Genomic DNA, 23166 nt, shown 5'->3' with positions numbered 1-23166 from the left:
TTTTTCCTTCCATGTTGCTTCTGCTGCTGTGAAGCACCTGAAGGGTTAATAAACTTCTTGAATGTGGTTTTGTGCACCTTGAGGGGTGCAGTTTTTAGAATGGTGTCACTTTTGGGTATTTTCAGCCATATAGACCCCTCAAACTGACTTCAAATGTGAGGTGGTCCCTAAAAAAAATGGTTTTGTAAATTTCGTTGTAAAAATGAGAAATCGCTGGTCAAATTTTAACCCTTATAACTTCCTAACAAAAAAAATTTTGTTTCCAAAATTGTGCTGATGTAAAGTAAACATGTGGGAAATGTTATTTATTAACTATTTTGTGTCACATAACTCTCTGGTTTAACAGAATAAAAATTCAAAATGTGAAAATTGCGAAATTTTCAAAATTTTCGCCAAATTTCCGTTTTTATCACAAATAAACACAGAATTTATTGACCTAAATTTACCACTAACATGAAGCCCAATATGTCACGAAAAAACAATCTCAGAACCGCTAGGATCCGTTGAAGCGTTCCTGAGTTATTACCTCATAAAGGGACACTGGTCAGAATTGCAAAAAACGGCAAGGTCTTTAAGGTCAAAATAGGCTGGGTCATGAAGGGGTTAATAGTGAATGTTAGAAAAATGGATTTGTCAACTACGAAAACTTGTGTAAATGATAGAAGCGCAGCCGTCAAGATACTGCAGTCGCTTCCAGGCCACTCAGGTTTGTGCTGACCATCAACCACAAAATGTCGTCTCATTTATCATGTTTGGCTTTGTGGAAAATTCCAGGTCCCGCCACGAGCGGCCGTGACACAGCGCTGTGAGGTGCGGCCCTGCCCCCTCCCCCATTGCGCTGACAGGCCTGTGGGACACTAGTTGAATTCCGTACGATAAGGGGCGTGTCCTAATAGGAATTACAGCTTTGTTGATTGGCTCTGACGCATTGGCTGCCAGGCTGTGAAGCAGCGGATTGGTTCTGCCGTTCTTAGTCCCGCCCTCGGCAGTGAGGAGTTCTGCATGTCTCTGTACTTCTGCTTTCTGCTTTAGGTCACTGAGCTGTGCACGTCAGGTACAAGGCCGCCATCCTCCCGAGCGCTGCCCCGCGTATATCCTCCGTCACCGAGCGTCACTGTGGGTGAGTAGCCGGGCCTTGTGATGCACACTCCTTTAGGAGCCTTTCATGCCCTTCACATCACATTACACGGCGGCTTCTCTCCCTGCTGTGTATGCTCGGCACGCCAGGGGTTAATTCTGTCTCCGGAACCTTAGTGCAGACTAGTCTTATGTCTGTCGCGTCTCCAGAGACTTTATCCAGAGGACATTTTTCTGTACTTTTCAGAATGTTTGTCTTTTGTCAGCATAAAGGGGTTTCCAATTGTGGAAAACTTCGGTCCTTCAGCTGCAATTTATTGAAACTCTAAAAAAACAACACATCTCGTGCCTTACTTACTCTCCCCAGGCCCAACAGTGAGGCTCCCCCTGTGTCATCAGCGCTGCAGCCAATAACTGCCAGAGTTGTGATTGTCTGCAGCGCTATCTCACAGAGACCTTCTCGCAGAGACCTTCTCGCTGTGACCTGCTGGATGCACCCGTAGGACAGACTGTGATGACACCGTGTACTGACCTTTACAGGTGAAGGGCATCTGTCGCCAGCACCTATAACGCTCCTGTACTGCAGTCCACAAGGTTGTCTGTCTCCCGTGCCGTATATAAATCTGATGATCCGGTCGGGTATATAAGTCCCATTGGATGATCCGGTCGGGTATATAAGTCCCATTGGATGATCCGGTCGGGTATATAAGTCCCATTGGATGATCCGGTCGGGTATATAAGTCCCATTGGATGATCCGGTCGGGTATATAAGTCCCATTGGATGATCCGGTCGGGTATATAAGTCCCATTGGATGATCCGGTCGGGTATATAAGTCCCATTGGATGATCCGGTCGGGTATATAAGTCCCATTGGATGATCCGGTCGGGTATATAAGTCCCATTGGATGATCCGGTCGGGTATATAAGTCCCATTGGATGATCCGGTCGGGTATATAAGTCCCATTGGATGATCCGGTCGGGTATATAAGTCCCACTGCAGGGACCCTAATAGTAAAAGGCCCCAGCCATAACTAAAGTGTAGATCCGATTAGATCACTGATTATGACCATATCATAATGGAGATTGGGAACAGAAATGACATCAATCCCACAGGGAGAGTGTAGTTGATAATAAGAACCCTCTAAACACCCACACACTTTTTAAGTTAAAAAAAAAGAAACTCCCTGAAGATCTTCATATCTTTAAGGAGAATATACCGTACATATTGGAGAATCCTAGTGGAAGTTAAGGCCAGGTTCACACTGCATTTTAGCGGTCCATTAGACTGACTACGTTACACCGCGGTGCAACGCAGTCCTTTAACGCCGCCATTGAGCCCTATGGCGGACGCATCACTAACACATGCCCACAATGGGCGGGCGCTAGTGATGTGCCGTCATTGAGTGATGGACCCTGGGACGCAGGCTGCAGCGTTTCCAGGTCTGTCACTGCTAGCGCAGATAGAGCATCTGCTAGCTCTATCTGCGCTAGCGGTATGACAAGTCAGCACTTGCGTTAACAGCAGCCCGTTAACGCATGTGTTGAATGGGCTGCTGTTAACGCAACGTGAACCTGGCCTAAGACTCAACTGGCGATTAGAGATGGGAAAATGAAACAAACAGAACTGGAAAACTGACTTGGAATTGTGGAATCGTGTCAGTCCACAATTTATAGCCTCTGTTTGTGGACTTTTAGGTCTACCTTAAGTTCTGTATGATGCAAGTGGCCGATTTTTTTTTTTTTTTTTTTTGTGACATTTCAAGCAGCTTTACGTCAGAAAATTGGCATAAACTGCTTGATGAATTGGGCCCTCAGGGTTTCTGCTACGAACATGACCTAAAAAATAATTACTTATGCCGTTCTCTACCTCAAGGGTTGGCGAGCCTCCAATACCCAGATATCGGCTTCTTTTTATCTCACATTAAGCTTTGGGGCTCGATCACACTCTCTGGACGCATTGCATATTTTGCTGTGATTTCATAGAATTTACCAATTCCATTGACACATATGAAATACACGTTAACATTTTCCTACAGAAAATTCCTCATGATGATGTCCCAAGGCCAGCTTTCCTCCAGGCACCATTACTATACACCACAGGCAGTCTCCATGTGCCTGTCACATTGCTGTGGATAAGCAAATATTGCACATGGTAACGTCTATATACAAACATGTGACAGGGACCTGACATATACGCTCTTGACAATGTGCCATGTAACTACTTCCCGAGGAGTATATATAACTGGTAAGCCGTTTGGGATGCAGTAACCAGACAGCCATAATACACCAGGGTTAGATTTCAGTGGAGGAAAAAACCCACTAACCATTCTCATTGCAAAGGTGTAAACAGTAATGAATGACGCCATCCAAATTTACTGCAGCCTGTAAAATGAGATGGATATCGATCGCGTCATTTCGGAGGCTGGGGAAGGGGCTCCTTCTCCTGTCAGATCGGCTTTCCCCGTGACGTCAAGAGTTTTCGATCCTTGCCGTGGTGACCTGAGGTCGTCATGACTATATCACCAGGCTACGGAAAGCCTGTTAGATCAGGTTCAGAACATGGTCATAGAGTCTTCTGTCAGTGTAGCACTAAGGCTGGAGTCACACACAGCGTATCAAAAATCGGTCCTTTTTCCACAGACGAGAATCGCACAAATGTATCATGGACAGTGATCCGTGTGCAATGCGAGGATGCGATTTTTTTTTTTTTTTCTCCAGAAAGTATCCGTGTGTCATCCATATGGTGAGATTTTCTCGCCGGCTTGCAAAATGGACATATAATGGATCAAATATTCGTGAAAACATGTATATAATATATATACTATATTTCATACAGAGCTAAATGGCAGAATAGCCGGTAATTCAATTGTCGGCTTTTGCTAAATCCTTACTGAACTCGACAGGATATGAGACATGGTTTACATACAGTAACCATTGTATATCCATTATATTTTTATATATCCCTCCCTAATAATGTTAGAGGTGTATGTGTGTGCAAAATTTGTGAGCTGTAGGTTTTAAATTAAAGGGTTAATTCACAGAAAAAAATGACGTTTTTATATAAACTGGCGTTTCTATATAAAAATAGGAAAAACGGCACAGTTAAGAGGTAGGGTGCAGACACCTCATATGTACATACCAGTCCTAGTAAATACTTATCCAAAAAAGTTGAGGCAGCACACCAAATCCAGAGTTACAAAGTGCTTTTTAATAGCCCTTGTGGCCACATGGTTCAAACAATTTTCAGTCTAAAATTCAAGTGGCACTCCTTCCCTTCCGAGCCCTGCTGTGCACCTATACAGTAGCTTTCCACCACATATGCGGTATTTGTGTACTCAGAAATACACAACCAGTTGTATGGTTCTTTTTTTTTTTTTTTTTTTTTTTTTTCTTTTACCCATTGTGAAAATGGAAAATGTTGGGCTAAATGAAAATTTTTGTGAGGGAAAAATCAAAATATTAATTTTTTTTTTTTCATTCCTTATTCCTTTAATTCCTGTCAAGCACCTAAAGGGTTCGAAAAAACATATTGAATGTAGTTTTGAGCACTTTGAGGGGTGCAGTTTTTTTAAAATTGTCACTTTTAGGTATTTTCTGTCATGTACGCCCTTCAAAGTCACTTCAAATGTGATATGGTCCTAAAAAAACACTCTGCTTTGTAAATTTTGTTGTAAAAATGAGCAATTGCTAATCAAGTTTTAACACTTTAAACTTTCTAACAAAAAAAATTGTTTCAAACATTGTTCTGATGTAAAGTAGACATGTGGGAAATCTTATTTATTAAAGAGAACCTGTCACCCCGAAAATCGCGGGTGAGGTAAGCCCACCAGCATCAGGGGCTTATCTACAGCATTCTGTAATGCTGTAGATAAGCCCCCGATGTTACCTGAAAGAGGAGAAAAAGACGTTATATTATACTCACCCAGGGGCGGTCCCGCTGCTGGTCAGGTCGGATGGGCGTCTCCGGTCCGCTGCGACGCCTCCTATCTTCATTCCAAGACGTCCTCTTCTGATCTTCAGCCACGGCTCCGGTGCAGGCGTACTTTGCTCTGCCCTGTTGAGGGCAGACAAAGTACTGCAGTGCGCAGGCTCCAGAAAGGTCAGAGAGGCCTGGCGCCTGCACACTGCAGTACTTTGTCTACCCTCAACAGGGCAGAGCAAAGTACGTCTGCGCCGGAGCCGTGGCTGAAGATCAGAAGAAGACGTCTTGTAATGAAGATGGGAGGCGTCGCAGCGGACCGGAGACGCCCATCCGACCTGACCAGCAGCGGGACCGCCCCTGGGTGAGTATAATATAACGTCTTTTTCTCCTCTTTCAGGTAACATCGAGGGCTTATCTACAGCATTACAGAATGCTGTAGATAAGCCCCTGATGCTGGTAGGCTTACCTCACCCGCGATTTTCGGGGTGACAGGTTCCCTTTAACTATTTTGTGTGACAAGGGCATAAGAATTACAAGTTAGAATATTTTCAGGAATAAACACAAGTCATATCAAACTAATTTCTCCGCTATCATGAAGTACAACATGTCACACAAAAAAATCAATCTCTGGATCAGTGGGATCCGTTGAAGCGTTCCAGATTTGTTACCTCATAAAGTGACAGTGGTCAGAATTGAAAACATTGACCTGGTCATGTAGGTGAAAACAGGCTTTGGGGTCAAGTTGAATGTACAGACAATTAAGACAATCTCCTATCACTGTAGACTCTTTGGCATTCTGCCATTGTAATGGCTCATAGTGTGACAGATCAGGCTTCATACCATGATTTCCATTTTGTAATGGAGACGATAACATAAATGTGAACAGAGTCTAACAATTATGTTTCTATACTTATCGAGTGCATTCCAAATAATAATCATTGTCTGTTTCTATTAGGGCTGTGTAGAAGACTTACTGACAGCTAAACAACTAAAGGTAAGAAATAATACAACTAGAATGTGGTCACTGTTTTCTGTCAGGGTACGTTCCCACGGTCAGTAAACGCTGTGGGTTGGATGCTCCAAACATCCGCAGCGTCCATAAGTAACAGCGTAATGGATGCGATTTCAAGAAATCTTATCTCCACTATGTGTGCACCGACACTCGCGGCTTACTTGCAGAGACAGACATGTGCCACGTCTTTCGAGACTGCAGCATGTCTATTTATCTATAAATTGATATAGATATCTCACCCATAGACTGTATTGGACGCAGTGAATTCGCACGGTTCAATGAACACATGCAGAGTCACAGAGTCACCTGCATTGAAAAGCCAGCAGCGCTTTGGACTCGGGGGACATGTGCTATGTCCAAAGCGCTGCCAATTACTGACCGTGTACACATACCTTTTTTTTTTTTTTACTTTGCACCCTGTTTCCATAAAGGTAGCAGTCACACACAGTTCAGTGGTACAATGCATCTCCTGCATCCTCTTCACCTATTGCTTTAGCTGCCAATACATATGAAAGGTAGAAACTGCCATGATTGACCAGATCCCAGAAAACCCCCAGATAATGTATGTTAGGGCCTCCCAACTCTTCTTTGACTAGCTAAATTTAGACTTTCTGATGTTTTTGTGCTTGGGGAGCTACGCTACCACTAGAGGAGTCCACCAGTACCGTAGCTTATTCTCCTCTTCTGCAAACATGTGCTTCACTGAGCCAAACGTTCATGTCTATGGAGACGTGAGGAGAGATGTCGACTGGCCGCCACTTATCTAATGTGCTACATTACATAGCTTGTTACAGTACTCCCATATTTGATGGAAACTTTGCCTAACTACCAGGAAAATAATGTAACATGTATTATATCCCATAAAGAAGTGGTCACAATGACAAACACCTGACAGACTCCCTAACATCCAGTGGCTGAAGTTATGGGCAATTCATGCAATGCAGAATGCATAACTTGAATTAACATATTGGCATACAAAGTGAGAAAACTACAGGCCCAATTCATTACACTGGTCAACACAATTTTTCTGGCAAAAGGTTTTAAAACCTATTTTAAGTAAATTTTGGCTGCTGATTACGAATATGAACTCCGTTTTTGGCTATCACATCAGGATTTCGAGATATTTTCAACTTTGATGAAAATTACTCCTATCTAATGTTTTATGATAAAAACACATGATTTTTGATACTACATTGTATATTTTTAATCAAGGAATAACAAAGATTACAAAGTCTATGTACAGCAAATAAAATATACTTACAGAATTAAACTGCAAAATATAAAAACACATATATATGGCACACAGATGAATGACTAATGGCTAGTGTTGAGCATTCCGATACCGCAAGTATCGGGTATCGGCCGATACTTGCGGTATCGGAATTCCGATACCGAGATCCGATACTTTTGTGGTATCGGTATCGGATCAATAGGGATGTGTAAAATAAAGAATTAAAATAAAAAATATTGATATGCTCACCTCTCCGGCGGCCCCTGGACATCACGCTGGTAACCGGCCGGCTTCTTTGTTTAAAGGGAACCTGTCACCTGAATTTGGCGGGACTGGTTTTGGGTCATATGGGCGGAGTTTTCGGGTGTTTGATTCACCCTTTCCTTACCCGCTGGATGCATGCTGGCTGCAATATTGGATTGAAGTTCATTCTCTGTCCTCCGTAGTACATGCCTGCACAAAGTAATCTTACCTTGCGCAGGCGTGTACTATGGAACACAGAGAATGAACTTCAATCCAATATTTCGGCCAGTATGCAGCCAGCAGGTAAGGAAAGGGTGAATCAAACACAGGAAACTCCGCCCATATGACCCAAAACTGGTCCCGCCAAATTCAGGTGACAGGTTCCCTTTAAAATGAGCGCCTTTAGGACCTGAGAATGACGTCGCGGCTTCTGATTGGTCGCGTGCCGCCCATGTGACCGCCACGCGACCAATCAGAAGCCGCGACGTCGTTCTCATTCACAAAACTCCTAATTCTAGGAATTAAGGACCTGCGAATGACGTCGCGGCTTCTGATTGGTCGCGTGCCGGTCACATGGGCGGCACGCGACCAATCAGAAGCCGCGACGTCATTCGCAGGTCCTAAAGGCGCTCATTTTAAACAAAGAAGCCGGCCGGTTACCAGCGTGATGTCCAGGGGCCGCCGGAGAGGTGAGCATATCAATATTTTTTTATTTTAATTCTTTATTTTACACCTCACTATGGATCCCAGGGCCTGAAGGAGAGTTTCCTCTCCTTCAGACCCTGGGAACCATCAGGATACATTCCGATACTTGATGTCCCATTGACTTGTATTGGTATCGGATATCGGTATCGGCGATATCCGATATTTTTCGGGTATCGGCCGATACTATCCGATACCGATACTTTCAAGTATCGGACGGTATCGCTCAACACTACTAATGGCAGTTATTTGAGCTTTCTTTTCTTGGCTGATCTGTGATGTACAGCTTCTGGGTTGTCTCTCATCAAGCTCCAGCAGTAGTCAGCCATCATATGTGAGTCCCACCGGCCTTGATACCGTTCTTCCATTGTTTTAATGTCCTGATGAAAACGCCTCCTTGTTCCTCGCTCACATCCCCAAGGTTCTCTGGAAAAAAGTCCAAATGGCTGTGTAAATAGTGAATCTTGATACTCATTCTGCATCCATGATCTCGCAGACTCATTAGTAGCTCTTCCACAATCTCTTCATAGTTGTCTGCTTTCTTATTCCCTAGAAAATTCTGCACCACATTACAAAATGCATTCCAAGCTCTTTCTTCTGTCTCATTCATTGATGTGATAAAATTTGGGTCTCTCATAAGTGTTCTTATTTGATGTCCATCAAATATTCCAGCCTTTTTCTTCCCTTCACTAAGACCAGGAAAAGTAGAACATATATAGTTAAAGCATTCTCCACTGTGATTGAGAGCTTTGACGAACTGTTTCATCAATCCAAGTTTTATGTGTAAGGGAGGAAAGACAATGTCCTTCCTATCCACTAGAGGATCATGGATGACATTCTTATCGCCAGATGCCAAACTCTGTCGCTGAGGCCATTCAGTTTTCACCCAATGCTCTGCTGTAGCTCTACTGTCCCAGTAGCACAGAAAACAAGGGTGTAATCATAACAAATGGGAATTATGCATGTTCAAAGAAAACAAAGATATTCTCACATTTATTGGGAGACTAAATGAAAACTAAATTTACCTTGGTGAACCGTATAAACCGGCACTTTTCGTACACTACTTATATTTATCATGGAATTCGTGAAAATGGGCTACATACCTGTAGCGCAAAAACGTGATGTGATAGAGAAATTATAAGATCATATTTGAATTCAGCGCCCTCAAATTAGTCTAAAACTGTTCTTAAAGTCCTTACCAGAATTTTTTTTTTTTTTTTGTAGACGTGCTTGTGCACGTGTTTTTTTTTTTTTTTTTTTTTTTTTTAAATCTAGCTTTTGGTGGTTTTTCATATGCATCTTATTTTAATTTGTACCTTTTTAAAATCCTGTTTCAGCTCTTTGCTTTTTTTGTGTGTCACTGTGACCAGAGTTTGAGGTTTTCAGGTGATTCATCAGTTGCTACTTTTTAAGTCTCTAAATTTTTCTGCAAATATGCTTCACTCACCACCTCAGAGTGACTTTCTGTGCACCAATAATTTTTGTGTACATCTTGCTACAATTTAGCAGAACATTCAACTTTTTGTACTAAAGTTAAAGACAAAAATGAAGTGCAAAAAAAAAAAATCCATCAATATCACAAGACAAAAAAAAATGAATGATGAATTAGACCCGGTGCTTCTTCCTCTCAGATCTATATTCTGTATTTCCTACAATGTCTAATGTCGCTGAGTAGGAGCATGAATTGGCAGATGCTGAGTCATGGTTTGGATGTGTGCCGTCACTGCGTTTGGCAATGGTTCCTTCACAGAATGATGTAAGTTTTCTAAGAACTTCAGCTGTGAATGAATAGATTACATTCTGAAGAATACATACATACACACAACTCCACTGACGTGGGAAAAATCTGCCTGCGTTCTTTTAGTGTACAGATATGTATAGACGCTAAGTACTTGAATGTGAAGAAATCGTTTGTTGCTATAAAATGTACTTTTGGTGAATTAGTGATTTCTAATTTTGTCATTTTGAGACTCAAACAATGTATAATGTGAGGCTAAGGGCAGCACTGAAGTCAGAGCTCTGCAATGGCCAAGGTGCACAGACATATTTGACATTGCAGCAGCAGTTGAATTTCCTTTGCAGCGGTGGTTTGGTACCTAAGAGATGAACAGTGCATCCGCCATCCCATAAAACATGGACGTTTATGACGTTTTTTTGCTTTGGCTATGTGCATACAAATTTTACTGGGAGGTTTTGGAGCAGTAAAAAAAAAAAAAAACTCCAATAAGTTGGAGTTGAATAACTCAGCAAAAAGACGCCTTGTTCTCATAGCCAAAGGAAGGAACACTTCTTGAAATGGCAACTGCTTGAAAAACTCATGGATTTTGAATATTGAAAAAAATTATTTGTAGACATTCTTAACCCATTACTGACATTGGACGTACTGGTGCGTCCAGTATAAGTTATAATTTTATTACAGTATATATTACAAGCAATCACAGGTTTTAAAAGAACCAGTCATCACAATTTTCTAATGTAAAGGCATGGCTGTAGTGGGGCTGTAATAAATATTAACTTCATACCTTTGATGAAGAAATCCGCTTTGTATTAGAATTCGGTGAGAGAAACCCAAGAAGTGGACCCTCTGGGTCACGGCTACAGACCCTCCGAGGATGAGTGGACCAGATAGAGCCACCCCCTATAAAAGGAGTGTTTGGAACAGGCCCAAGGAGGATGAAGCCGGAGCCAAAGGGGCGACCAAGGACTGGACTAAGGAAGAGGAGAAGAAGAGATGAAGTCAGGACCTCAGAGGAGATGGAAACAGCAGAGACACAGGACTTGCTGGGATGGCAGAGACAATGCGAGGATGCAATTTTTTTTTTTTCTCCAAAAGTATTCGTGTGTCATCCATATGACATCCATATGGTGAGATTTTCTCGCCGGCTTGCAAAATGGACATATAATGGATCAAATATTCGTGAAAAAAATTTTTATCTATCTACACACACATACACACACACACACACACACATACACATACACACACATATATATATATTTATATATACAGACTGTATTTCATACAGAGCTAAATGGCAGAATAGCCGATAATTCAATTGTCGGCTTTTGCTAAATCCTTACTGAACTCGACAGGATATGAGACATGGTTTACATACAGTAATCATTGTATATCCATTATATTTCTATATATCCCTCCCTAATAATGTTAGAGGTGTGTATGTGTGTGCAAAATTTGGGAGCTGTAGGTTTTAAATTAAAGGGTTAATTCACGGGGGGGGGGGGGGGGGGGGGGGAATGACGTTTTTTTATATAAACTGGCGTATCTATAGAGAAATAGAAAAAACAGCACCGTTAAGAGGTAGGATGCAGACACCTCATATGTACATACCAGTCCTAGTACACCAAATCCAGAGTTACAAAGTGCTTTTTAATAGCCCATGTGGCCACATGGTTCAAACAATTTTCAGTCTAAAATTCAAGTGGCACTCCTTCCCTTCCAAGCCCTGCTCTGCACCTATACAGTAGCTTTCCACCACATATGCGGTATTTGTGTTCTCAGGAGAAATACACAACCAGTTGTATGGTTCTTTTTTTTTTTTTCTTTTACCCATTGTGAAAATGGAAAATTTTGGGCTAAATGAAAATTTTTGTGAGAAAAACCAAAATATAATTTTTTTATCCATTCCACATTCCTTAATTCCTGTGAGGCACCTAAAGGGTTTTAAAAAAACATTGAATGTAGTTTTCAGCACTTTGATGGGTGCATTTTTTAAATTGTGTCACTTAGGCTACGTTCACACTAGCGTTCTGCTAGTGTGCGTCGCCTTAGCGTCGGGCGACGCAGCGGCGACGCACGGGTCATGCGCCCCTATGTTTAACATGGGGGACGCATGCGTTTTTGTGTGTTGCGTTTTGCAAGACTTGCGTCTTTTTTGCCGCTAGCGTCGGACCAAGAAAACGCAGCAAGTTGCATTTTTCTTGCGTTCGATTTTCGGCAAAAAACGACGCACGCATCGCAAAATGCAGCGTTTTTGTGTGCGTCGTGCGTTGCGTCGCCGACGCAGCGGCGCGCAACGCTAGTCTGAACGTAGCCTTAGGTATTTTCTGTCGTTTAGGCCCTTCAGAGTCAATGTTATTTTTTTGCTTTGGCTATGTGCATACAAATTTTACTGGGAGGTTTTGGAGCAGAAACTGAGGGGAAACTCTCCCCCCCCCCCCCCCCCCCCCACCCCCCCCCCCCAAAAAAAAAAAACTCCAATAAGTTGGAGTTGAATAACTCAGCAAAAAGAATCCTTGTTCTCATAGCCCAAGGAAGGAGCACGTCTTGAAATGGCATCTGCTTGAAAAACTCAAGGATTTTGAATATTGAAAAAAATTCTTTGTAGACATTCTTAACCCATTACTGACATTGGATGTACTGGTGCGTCCAGTATGTTATAATTTTATTACAGTATATATTACAAGCAATCAGACAGTCACAGGTTTTAAAAGAACCCGTCATCACAATTTTCTAATGTAAAGTAAAGGCATGGCTGTAGTGGGGCTGTAATAAATATTAACTTCATACCTTTGATGAAGAAATCCGCTTTGTATTAGAATTCGGTGAGAGAAACCCAAGAAGTGGACCCTCTGGGTCACGGCTACAGAGCCTCCGAGGACGAGTGGACCAGATAGCCACCCCTATACAGGGAGTGTTTGGAACAGGCCCAAGGAGGATGAAGCTGCAACTGCCGGAGCCAAAGGGGCGACCAAGGACTGGACTAAGGAAGAGGCGAAGACTAGATGAAGCCAGGACCTCCGAGGAGACAGAAACGGCCGAGACACAGGACTGGCTGGGACGGCCGAGACACAGGACTGGCTGGGACGGCCGAGACACAGGACTGGCTGGGACGGCCGAGACACAGGACTGGCTGGGATGGCCTGAAACCAAAGCAGAGTCACAGCGGAAAGAACAGACAGGGAGCCAAGGAACCTAAAGAAGTGCAAGCCAAAACTAGCGACGCCTATAGACACTAAGGCGTCTTACCTGCGAAGACGCAGGGAAGACATACCCGACGGGGGCGCCGCCATATTGGGGGCGGAGCCATCGGTTCACGACCTCCCAGAAGCCCCAGCGGTGAGAGGAGCGTGTCTGCGCATGCGCGGACCGCCGAAGGGATGAACACCAGAGAATCCCGATGGAGAGGAGTGAGGAGGAGCGTCGGGAGCTCACTGGCCGGAAAGTATTAGGCGGCGTAACACTTTGTTTCTTCTTTAGCCATCATTTGATGTTTTCTGCTGATTAGACTTTGGCACACAGGGCTGAGTCTTCCTCTTCCTGTCTGTGATTTCCCTGCCTCTCCGCCTGCCTCCAGTCTGAATGACCTGCCTCCTCCGTTTCAAATCTTAGCAGTGACTTGTCATTCAAAGGCCGGTGACAGACGGAGAGGCATGGCAATCTCGGGCAGGGGAAGACTTGGCCCCTGTGCACTGAAATCTGGTTAGCAGAAAACTTCATATGGTGATTAGCCCATTCGCGACATTTGTAGCACATGCACGTCATGATTGGGAAGGACTTCCTTAAAGATGCAGTACATGTACGTCATGGCGATCGCCCGCCCACAGGGCGCAGTGTGCGGACAATCGCCAACGATTATCAGCTGATACGGACAGCTGACACCCGGCTCCCAGTGCCAGGATCGGTGTCCACAAAGCAGAGGGAAGGAAGACTCTCTGCCCTTGGATTGGAGACTCCACGACATCATCACGGGGTCCTGATCGTTGCAATAGTGACCTGATGTAGTCATAGTGACATTCAGGTCACGAGGCACTAGGAAGTTACTTAGATCATGCACAGTGCAGGAGTGGAGAGTGCACAAAGGCATAAGTTGAGTTCTACACTTAGATTAGCTACGGTAGATGATGGCTCAGAACGGTGGGGATAGGCAGAGGCCAGAGAGGAATGGTTTACAACACTGAGGACAAGAAAGTGCTACTGGGAAATAGGACTGCCCATTCTGCTAGTTGAAACTGGGTACATAATTAAAATATTGGAAAAGAAACTGGGTACACTAAGGGGCAGATAGAGGTGAGAGAGAGAAACATTATGTTGGGCTTGGTCTGTATATTAGCAATAAGTATATATTTACTGTGCTTTATGAAAAATAATAGGATTCTCGGAATAACCCTTCAAAGGATATATGCATCTCAGACATGTAGCGTCTAGTGTGACCTGGCTCCTGTGTTCAGAACAGGGGTCTGCTCATATGCGTAACTGCCTCTTTAGTCACTCCCTGCTTGTGCGCCATCAGCTACCTCGTCAGGCAGAACAAGAATAGGTAGGCCCCATCCCCAACACTTGCTTATGCTACTGGCCGAAACACAAAGTTCACTAGAAAAGCCTGTGTATAAGGGCTCGCTCACACTAGCGTATAACACGGCCCAGTGCTATCCAGTGTTTTATCAGATGGCACTCAGTCCAATGTTATACTATGGGAGAGAATCAGTTCACAGTTCTCAAACACTGATAGAGTTTGAGCCGAGTGTCATTAGCATAATCTGGCCGATTCTCACATGAGAATTTACGCTAGTGTGAGCGATCCCTTATGCTAGGTTTCTGGTTCAGTAGATGTTACTCTTAAATGAACCTGTCACCAGAAAAGTGCCATTAACCTGCAGCTATCGGGATAAGCAGCAGGTCAATAGTGTTACCAACTTGCCCGGCATCTGCACTTAGCCAAACGCTGCGGGGAGAAAATGAACTTTATTCCCCTGGCAGCTGTCGTCTTTCAGTCATGAGGGCGGTGCCATCGTGGGTTCAGTCATTGCTTTGAGAATACAGAACGGCGGCTCTAACCGGGCCCTCAGGACTGACTGACAGCCGGGTCTAATGCAGAGCGTGTCCGTCAGGGTTGGGGGCAGGGTAACAGCTGCTGCTTTGTGTACTCAAAGCGGTGACTGAAACCAGGACGCACCATGGGGTATAACTTTCATGCAGGTTAGTAACGCTGTTAACCTGCAGATGAACCCCATGTCTGCCGGTTAATAGCATTTTTTCTGGTGACAACTTCCCTTTAAATGGATTGTGATTATTCCATTGCTTTTATACATTTAGGTGACGCTCAAGCTTCTTTTGGGCTCGCATGCACTTTTCAGTGCTCTCTAATCATGGTGGATTTGACAGAAATTCCGTTCATTGGTATGGTATTGGGAAAAGGACACGCAAACCAGGCTCTCTGATTTAGCCAACACAATTACATTAGTGATGCACTTAGGATACAGTATCTTATTGTATTTCATTCATCTCTAATATCAGCGAATGGTAATTTTGCTTAGTTTTGTACGCATTTAGTTTCCTGAAAAGTGATGAGAAATGTTCCTTTAGTAACTTAAAGGGAATGAATCGGTAGGATAAACCTCCTAAGCCATCTATATGGACATGTAGGTAATAAGAAGCTGAATACAGTGATACCTTGACTTCCATGAATCCAGCAATCCCCTTCCAACACTCCTGTTCATGGTAAACTCCCAGTCTAGCACAGTTGTGTTTCACGCATTTTAACGTAAAGCATGTGACCCCTTTGTGTTAAGCTGGGGGTTTCATGTGCTTTATTCATCGTGTCGCATGCAGTTGAGTGGTCTGTGTGATGAGCTGGAAATGAGTCAGATGCATTCATTGATCTCTACAAGAGCGGAGGCCAGAGGCGTATTTATAGACCAACAGCTGATGTATTTTAATCTGTGCCGTCTCTTTGCAGAGCTCAGTTGGGCTTCGTTGCTGTAGAGGGCCTGTATTCCTGTGACCAAGCCGATCTTCCAGACTCTAATACTTGAAAATGGCTGAGAAGCAAATCAGGTAAGTTCTGTTAAACCTGGCTTTTATCAATTGTAGAAAAGCTGCTTATTAAAAATAATGACCTGTTTGGATTTTTTGGAAGCAAGTGTGTGACGTCACTTGTGTGGATAAAGTCGGACATGATATCAAGATTTCAATAGAATAATTTCTCTGGTGGACTAATACAGGTCAGGTCCCTAAAAGTATAGTATCTAAATAGGTTATCAAAACCTCACCTGACGTGAAGATGAGAAAGTGGAGCTCTATAAAGCTGCTGTAATATACCTCTGACAATGTGCAGATCCCACCCTGGTTTGGTTGGATATTTTAATTTTGACTTCCACACTTGCTGTGCAGTCACATACAATCTGTGGTTGAGCCAATTTAAGCTGAGGAGAAGCTGACTATCGTTGCTTAATGATATTTGATATGCCTATGGTATACAACTCGGTCAAATGTCTACAAAGATATGGGTGATAGCCTAGTAATGCATCTCATTTACATGAACTGTCTTACTTTTAGTTTGCCCGCTAAGCTCATCAACGGGGGCATTGCCGGTATTATTGGTGTGACTTGTGTTTTTCCAATTGACTTGACCAAGACGCGGCTCCAAAACCAGAGGAACGGTCAACAAATATACAAAAGCATGTGAGTAAAAGGGATTTAAACGTGAAATCAAACAAAAGGTCTAGTTTAGGATATCCACAAACCCCTATTTGTATTTCAGATGGGACTGTTTGGGGAAGACTATCCGGTCAGAAGGATACTTTGGGATGTATAGAGGTATGTCATAGATCTGTATAATCTCAATTAGTCAAATGCAGTGGTAGAATAAGTAATAAACTTACTACTGTACATACTGTTGGAAAATATAGACTTATATTTTGTGCCAGAGACCATGTTGCTCTTTAGGGCTCACTCACACTGGTGAGTATGTGAGCGAATCGGGTACTAAATGTAAATGACCCTCAGCCCAAACTCCGCTGCGAGCGTGAGCCGAGTGTTATTTTACAAAAGAAAGAATTGAGCGGGCACCACCACAATATATACTAATCTAATTTTATGCCCGGTGCTACCTATGCGCCCAAGATGCCATGCACAAAAGAAGAAAAAAGAAGCGCAAGAAAATGGTGCACACTGAGCCACAGTACTATAAAGTAATGACAATTTTTATTGAAGACTTGAAAAAACACACAGTGCATAATATTAAAAACATTTAAAACACCGCATAAAACAAATGCCTATACACAAATAGTTAACGTCCTCCGAATATGGGGACGTGATAAACAGACAGATCTCTAAGGAAAAATAATCCTAAATAACATGCCTCCGTGAATATACATACAAGATAAACCTATCTAGTGCAAGCTAATGCCAGCAGGAAAGACTCCGGCCAAATATATTAATAATTACAATAAAACACTATGAAGAAAAAAAATATATATCATCATAAATAATGCAAGAAATATTACAAAGAACAATATCAAAAAAATCAAAAAAATCCCACCGGAGAATGCATCATGCAATATAATATCAAATTCTAAAAGCATGAATATACATCATCCTGGGGCACAATATATAAAGTTGGTAACCTAATGTCGCCAGAGTGATGCCTGCTGGCACTGCCTATCTGAATGCAACAACTATATGTTCATACTCACTAGGAGGTAGAGTCTGTCAGCTCCCTACGCGTATCGCCACTCTTGGTGGCTTCCCCTGACGAAGCCACCAAGTGTGGCGATACGCGTAGGGAGCTGACAGACTCTACCTCCTAGTGAGTATGAACATATAGTTGTTGCATTCAGATAGGCAGTGCCAGCAGGCATCACTCTGGCGACATTAGGTTACCAACTTTATATATTGTGCCCCAGGATGATGTATATTCATGCTTTTAGAATTTGATATTATATTGCATGATGCATTCTCCGGTGGGATTTTTTTGATTTTTTTGATATTGTTCTTTGTAATATTTCTTGCATTATTTATGATGATATATATTTTTTTCTTCATAGTGTTTTATTGTAATTATTAATATATTTGGCCGGAGTCTTTCCTGCTGGCATTAGCTTGCACTAGATAGGTTTATCTTGTATGTATATTCACGGAGGCATGTTATTTAGGATTATTTTTCCTTAGAGATCTGTCTGTTTATCACGTCCCCATATTCGGAGGACGTTAACTATTTGTGTATAGGCATTTGTTTTATGCTGTGTTTTAAATGTTTTTAATATTATGCACTGTGTGTTTTTTCAAGTCTTCAATAAAAATTGTCATTACTTTATAGTACTGTGGCTCAGTGTGCACCATTTTCTTGCGCTTCTTTTTTCTTCTTTTGTGCCGAGTGTTATTTTACTGGTGCAGATAGGATGGAGAACTTTAATTTCTCTATTCTGTGAGTTGGCATATATACATAGTCTTGTATGGGTTCACGCCATCCGATACACACTGCCAATCGCAGCATGTAACAGAGTTTTTTTTTTTTTTTTTCATGCCGACTCACCATGAGAAAATAGACGCTAGTTGGCACTGCTCCATAGTCTAACAACATTGGATCGAGTGCTATCTCTTCTGAGTTATAAACTGGCCCTTAGGGTGTGTTTCCACGGTCAGTAAGCGCTGCGGGTTAGACGCTGCGTTCATCTGTAGCGTCAAACCCGCAGCGGCCTGATGAAACGGCATAGTGGATGGCATTTGAAGAAATCCCATCTCCACTATGCGTGCAGGGACGCCTCCAGCTTTCCTGCAGAGACAGACATGTGACGCGCCTTTCGAGACCGCAGCATGTCAATTTATCTTGCGGAGACGCTCCGTCTCCGCAGGATAAATTTCCCATCTAATGTATTGGGCGCGGTGATTCTGCACAGTTTAGTGAACACATGCGGAATCACAGAGTGTGCAAAAGCCGGCAGCGCTTTGGAAGGAGCGGACATGTGCTGCGTCCAAAGCGCTGCCAGTTCCTGACCGTGGAAACAACCTTCATAGTGATATCTGCTGAATGTAAGCCTGCTATAGACCATTTACTAGTGCATCCTGTATGTTGCCTTAAGACATGCCCGCTGATATTCAGATGTAAATAAATGTGCCGCCTAATAAAATGATCCTGCTTATTTGTTGCTGAAGTTTATATTCTTCGCATTTTTATAGTCTGCATTATTATATTGTAGAGCTACTGGTAATAATAGCCGTTACTATAAAGTAGCTTAGAAATCAAATCTGTTTACACTGATATAATCCTAATGCTGTTTAGCCTTTTTTGAGCTCAATGGGTATTTCTGTCGTCCAGTTTTTATATGCCGGACTGTTGTATGTAGAATGTCGTTTGTTGCATCTGTGTTTTTCATATTGCAGAACTATCGCCGTGGATTTTGAGGGCTAGCCGATGTGGCGAAGCCACGATGGATCATTAAATGTACTTCAATTGTAATTAGGAAAATACCTTTTGTTTCTATATTTTTGTTTTACTTTTATATATTTATTATTTATATATTTTATTCTAAAGGACTTCTTTTTCTTTTTTATCGGTTAGGCCTTTGTTGTTTTGTTTTCTCTTTATATATTAACTTTGTCTCTCTTCTTCAAGACAGTTCATTAAACATTAGGGAATGACAAAATTTCACATAGATGAATAATTTAGATACATATTAAAGCACCACTCCGGCGTCTTGTGTGTTTGTTTTTTGTTTTGTTTTTTTCCATTGTAGCGCTGGGGTAGTACTTCTTCTAGTCTAAGGTCCCTGACCCTAGTCTCTTATACTTGCCTGTCACCAGCTTTACCTTTTCACGGCTCCCCTCCAGTCTCGTTCCGCCATCTTGCGACCGGAACTCAGAAGTATCGGTCACAAGGCTCAATGTAGGCCTATGAGAGCAAGAATGAGGCTCTCATAAACTTATCTACACAAGACCCATATTGGGGGAGGGATGAGGGAAGAGCATTCGGGGAAGTTTTTTCCTGTTGAAATGTTTGTTTATAAGGAGACAGCAGGAGTCATCAGATAATACTAAAGTATATGGTGGTAAACAATAGGCTAAGGGAAGAGCATGAGCTGTCTAAATGGGGGGGAGGGGTGTTTGTAAAATGTTTACAGTTGATTAATTGTAAACATTTTATGCTTAATAAAAATCTATATGAGTTAAAAAAACAAACAAAACATAATACATACATAGAAAAAAAGAGAGACTAAAAAAGGGATGCTGCTAGATACACATGCAGGGGAACATGGGCATATGCAGGATGTGAAACAAGACATATGTAGTATAAGTATATCGTAGTCCTCTAGAGGTGCTGGAATTAAATGGTTGAAGCTTTCCATTATATGTGAACAGCAGAGGGGAAACTCCGAGCCATATTAGAACTTGTAATGTCACCAGCTGCCTGCAGCGTTCCTACCGCCCCCTAGGGGACTCTGATATACTTGCACTACACTACGCATGTCTTTTATCACGTCCTGCATATGTCTATGTTCCCCTGCATGTGTATCTAGCAGCAAAGTTTTTTTTTTTTTTGTCTTTTTCTTTTTTCTAAGTATGTATTATGTTTACTATAATAATAATAATTTTAATGGGCAAATATGCTCCGTAGGTTTTTTTTCCTACCTTTTTGTGTTACTGAATCTCATAGACTTATATTAAAAAGTGACCACCAGCTCGCTCCAGCAAACACTGCGGTGATCCAGCAGGTCAAAACCTTCAGAATTATCAACCAGAGCGGTGCTGGTAGAAAGTGAAGATGACGGCAGGTAAGCACCACTCTAGCTCTGCAGTGAAAAAACAAACAGAAAAAACGCAGTGGTGCTTTAAGTGTGTGTTTTTTGATAATTACCCTGTACTAATACAAATCCTAAGTGGTAGAATATAAGGGACATTTAATACTTACAGAGCACGCTGTGGTTTACAAGGCTTTTTAAACCAGACGTCATAAGCTTTTTACAGTCTCTTCACCTTCAGTTGTGTGGGGGGTGTAGCAGATTAGTGAGTTATTGTTGTCCGGGGTTTTTATTTTTCTCCCACCTTGTAGATTTGTGCTCTTTTTATAAAATGCACTTTTTTCCCCCAATTTTGTGATCCTTTCCCCTAAGGCCACTTTCGGTATTTGCTCAGTATTTTATATCTGTATCTGTAAGCGACAACCAGTAGTGAGTCAAATGCAGAAGAGGTGACGGGTTTCTGTTATACTTTTCCTGATTGTTGCACGCCTGGTTTTGGCTTACAAACACTGATGTAAAAGGCTGCAGTCACGCTATCAGTATTTGGTCAGTATTTTACATCAGTATTTGTAAGCCAAAACCAGGAGTGGAACAATCAGAGGAAAAGTATAATAGAAACATATGCACCACTTCTATATTTATCACCCACTCCTGGTTTTGGCTTACAAATACTGATGTAAAATACTGACCAAGTATCGAATGTGTGAACGAGGCCTAAAGCTGAACTATGATCCTTAGTATTGAAGTGGAACTCGTGAACTGTCTTGATAGAAGTCCTCTGAAATCTCCTCTGCACGCCCCCGTCTGCTCCGTGTTCTATTCTGTTCTGTTTCATGGATTTTCATTAATGCTGTCTATTGTCTTGCTTTACTTTTTCTTCTCCTATCGCCCCTAAATCTCACTTCTTGTTGAAAAAGGCCATATTATCACTTACACACAGGGAAAGAAAAGTGCCCTCAAAAGTCTACATGCCCGTAAAATATGAGCAAACAATAAATACACATGTCCTAAATAAATGTAACAAAACAAATACAATTGGACACTATTAAAAACAACAAGCTTTCGTTGCGTGATTAAAACGTGGGTGCAAAAACTGATGAGCTAAAGTGCAGCAATGTTGGGTTGTAACCAGAAGGTGGCAGTAAAGTATTAAATAAAGTCCCAACAAAGCAAGTGTAATAAGTGACCCACCAAACTGAGACACAACACTACAGCAATCGGACCACCTCCATGTGCTTTGTGCCATCACCTTTCTCAATGTCATGCCGTTACCTGCTCCATTGTTACCTAAGTAACAACTGTTACCCCCTCACGTGTTAACCTTACTGGATAGTATACGGCCACTTCACTGTGAGGATACACTTTCTAGATCCGCTTAATGGGCTGAACCCTATAGTTTTGGGAACACTCGAGGCATCCTAATTTCTGGCCCATTATAATCTGTACAAAGTAGAATTATACTTCACAGCAATACAATTTCTGCATTACACTATTACACAGTAACATGGACATATATGTGAGCATGATAAATATATATCTAAACATATGTTAGATAACATTTAGTTGTAAAGTAAAGCGATAGCTACTCTCGACACACAACCTAATGCTCTAAAACTGTTTTGTATCTATAAAGTTTGTCCTCCACATCCATGGTGTTTCAGATATTTTGTTTTAGTTGTAATATCTGTGAATGTAGTAATGTTCTCTTGCCTATACTTCCGCTCCACATTACTCTTTATAACCAGGCTGTTTTCTTTATAGGTGCCGCAGTGAATTTAACTCTAGTAACTCCAGAGAAGGCCATTAAATTAGCTGCAAATGACTTTTTTAGGCACCACTTGACTCAAGATGGGTAAGTATTTGGAAGTAAAGGATTTAGTTTCATTCAGAGTTAACCCATAATTTTATTTTTTTTAAGTTTCATTTTGATGGTATGAGTGGCAAACTGATTTTACCCCGATAAATGCTTACTGTGAATGCATCAAAGAAGATTTCTTGAAATATTTAAAGGGAACCTGTCAGCAGGATTGCGCACAGTAATCTACACACAGTGTCAGGTCATCGCCATTATACTGATTAGGCACAAGTCTCTCGCATCAATACCCGGCACTGCCGCCGGCCCTCGGGAACAGAGCGTTCAGCTGCATAGAAATGCATACAGCTGAACGCTCCGGTTCCGAGTGCCAGGACTTGATGCGAGAGACTCGCGCAAGTTTTTCACATTGAACTCGCAAGTGTGACCGCGGCCTTAAAATGATACCTGGGTTGATGAAATCCATCTTGTGGTTGTTTAATCTTTATTTCTCTAGTCACCTTCCACGACGGCATATGGAGGTTGTCTCTTTGCCCTAATGGGGAACAGGAAACAGAGAGGTTTAAAAGGACCTCCCACCTGCCAGTGTCTTTCCTGTTCCCCATGGGACAGGGAGAGGTCTCCAGGTGCTGTAGTGGCCGGCGACTGCGGTACCTTTATACAGGCTTTGCCTGTCTGAGCCGGGCAGC

The 23166-nt window shown here is 42.3% G+C and overlaps 1 protein-coding gene across 2 annotated transcripts in view; it reads left to right on the top strand.

Moving 5' to 3' along the window:
- Window positions 1–968: 968 nt before the first annotated feature.
- LOC138673105 (mitochondrial glutamate carrier 1-like) overlaps window positions 969–23166 on the top strand; it is a 37319-nt gene continuing 15121 nt past the window's right edge. Inside the window, exons 1-6 of one of the 2 annotated variants that reach the window (XM_069761716.1) lie at window positions 969–1120; window positions 5955–5993; window positions 15885–15982; window positions 16484–16609; window positions 16689–16744; window positions 22426–22516. In XM_069761716.1, the coding sequence (XP_069617817.1) occupies window positions 15963–15982; window positions 16484–16609; window positions 16689–16744; window positions 22426–22516 (293 nt within the window). In that variant the 5' untranslated portion in view covers window positions 969–1120; window positions 5955–5993; window positions 15885–15962. Of the gene's footprint in view, window positions 1121–5954; window positions 5994–15884; window positions 15983–16483; window positions 16610–16688; window positions 16745–19309; window positions 19382–22425; window positions 22517–23166 lie in introns of those variants that run through there. The other variant, XM_069761717.1, reaches the window with a different exon arrangement.

The sequence above is a fragment of the Ranitomeya imitator genome, chromosome 3 (assembly GCF_032444005.1).
Source record: "Ranitomeya imitator isolate aRanImi1 chromosome 3, aRanImi1.pri, whole genome shotgun sequence".
NCBI classification, from domain to species: Eukaryota; Metazoa; Chordata; class Amphibia; order Anura; family Dendrobatidae; genus Ranitomeya; species Ranitomeya imitator.
This window is presented reverse-complemented; position numbering and strand designations above follow the sequence as displayed.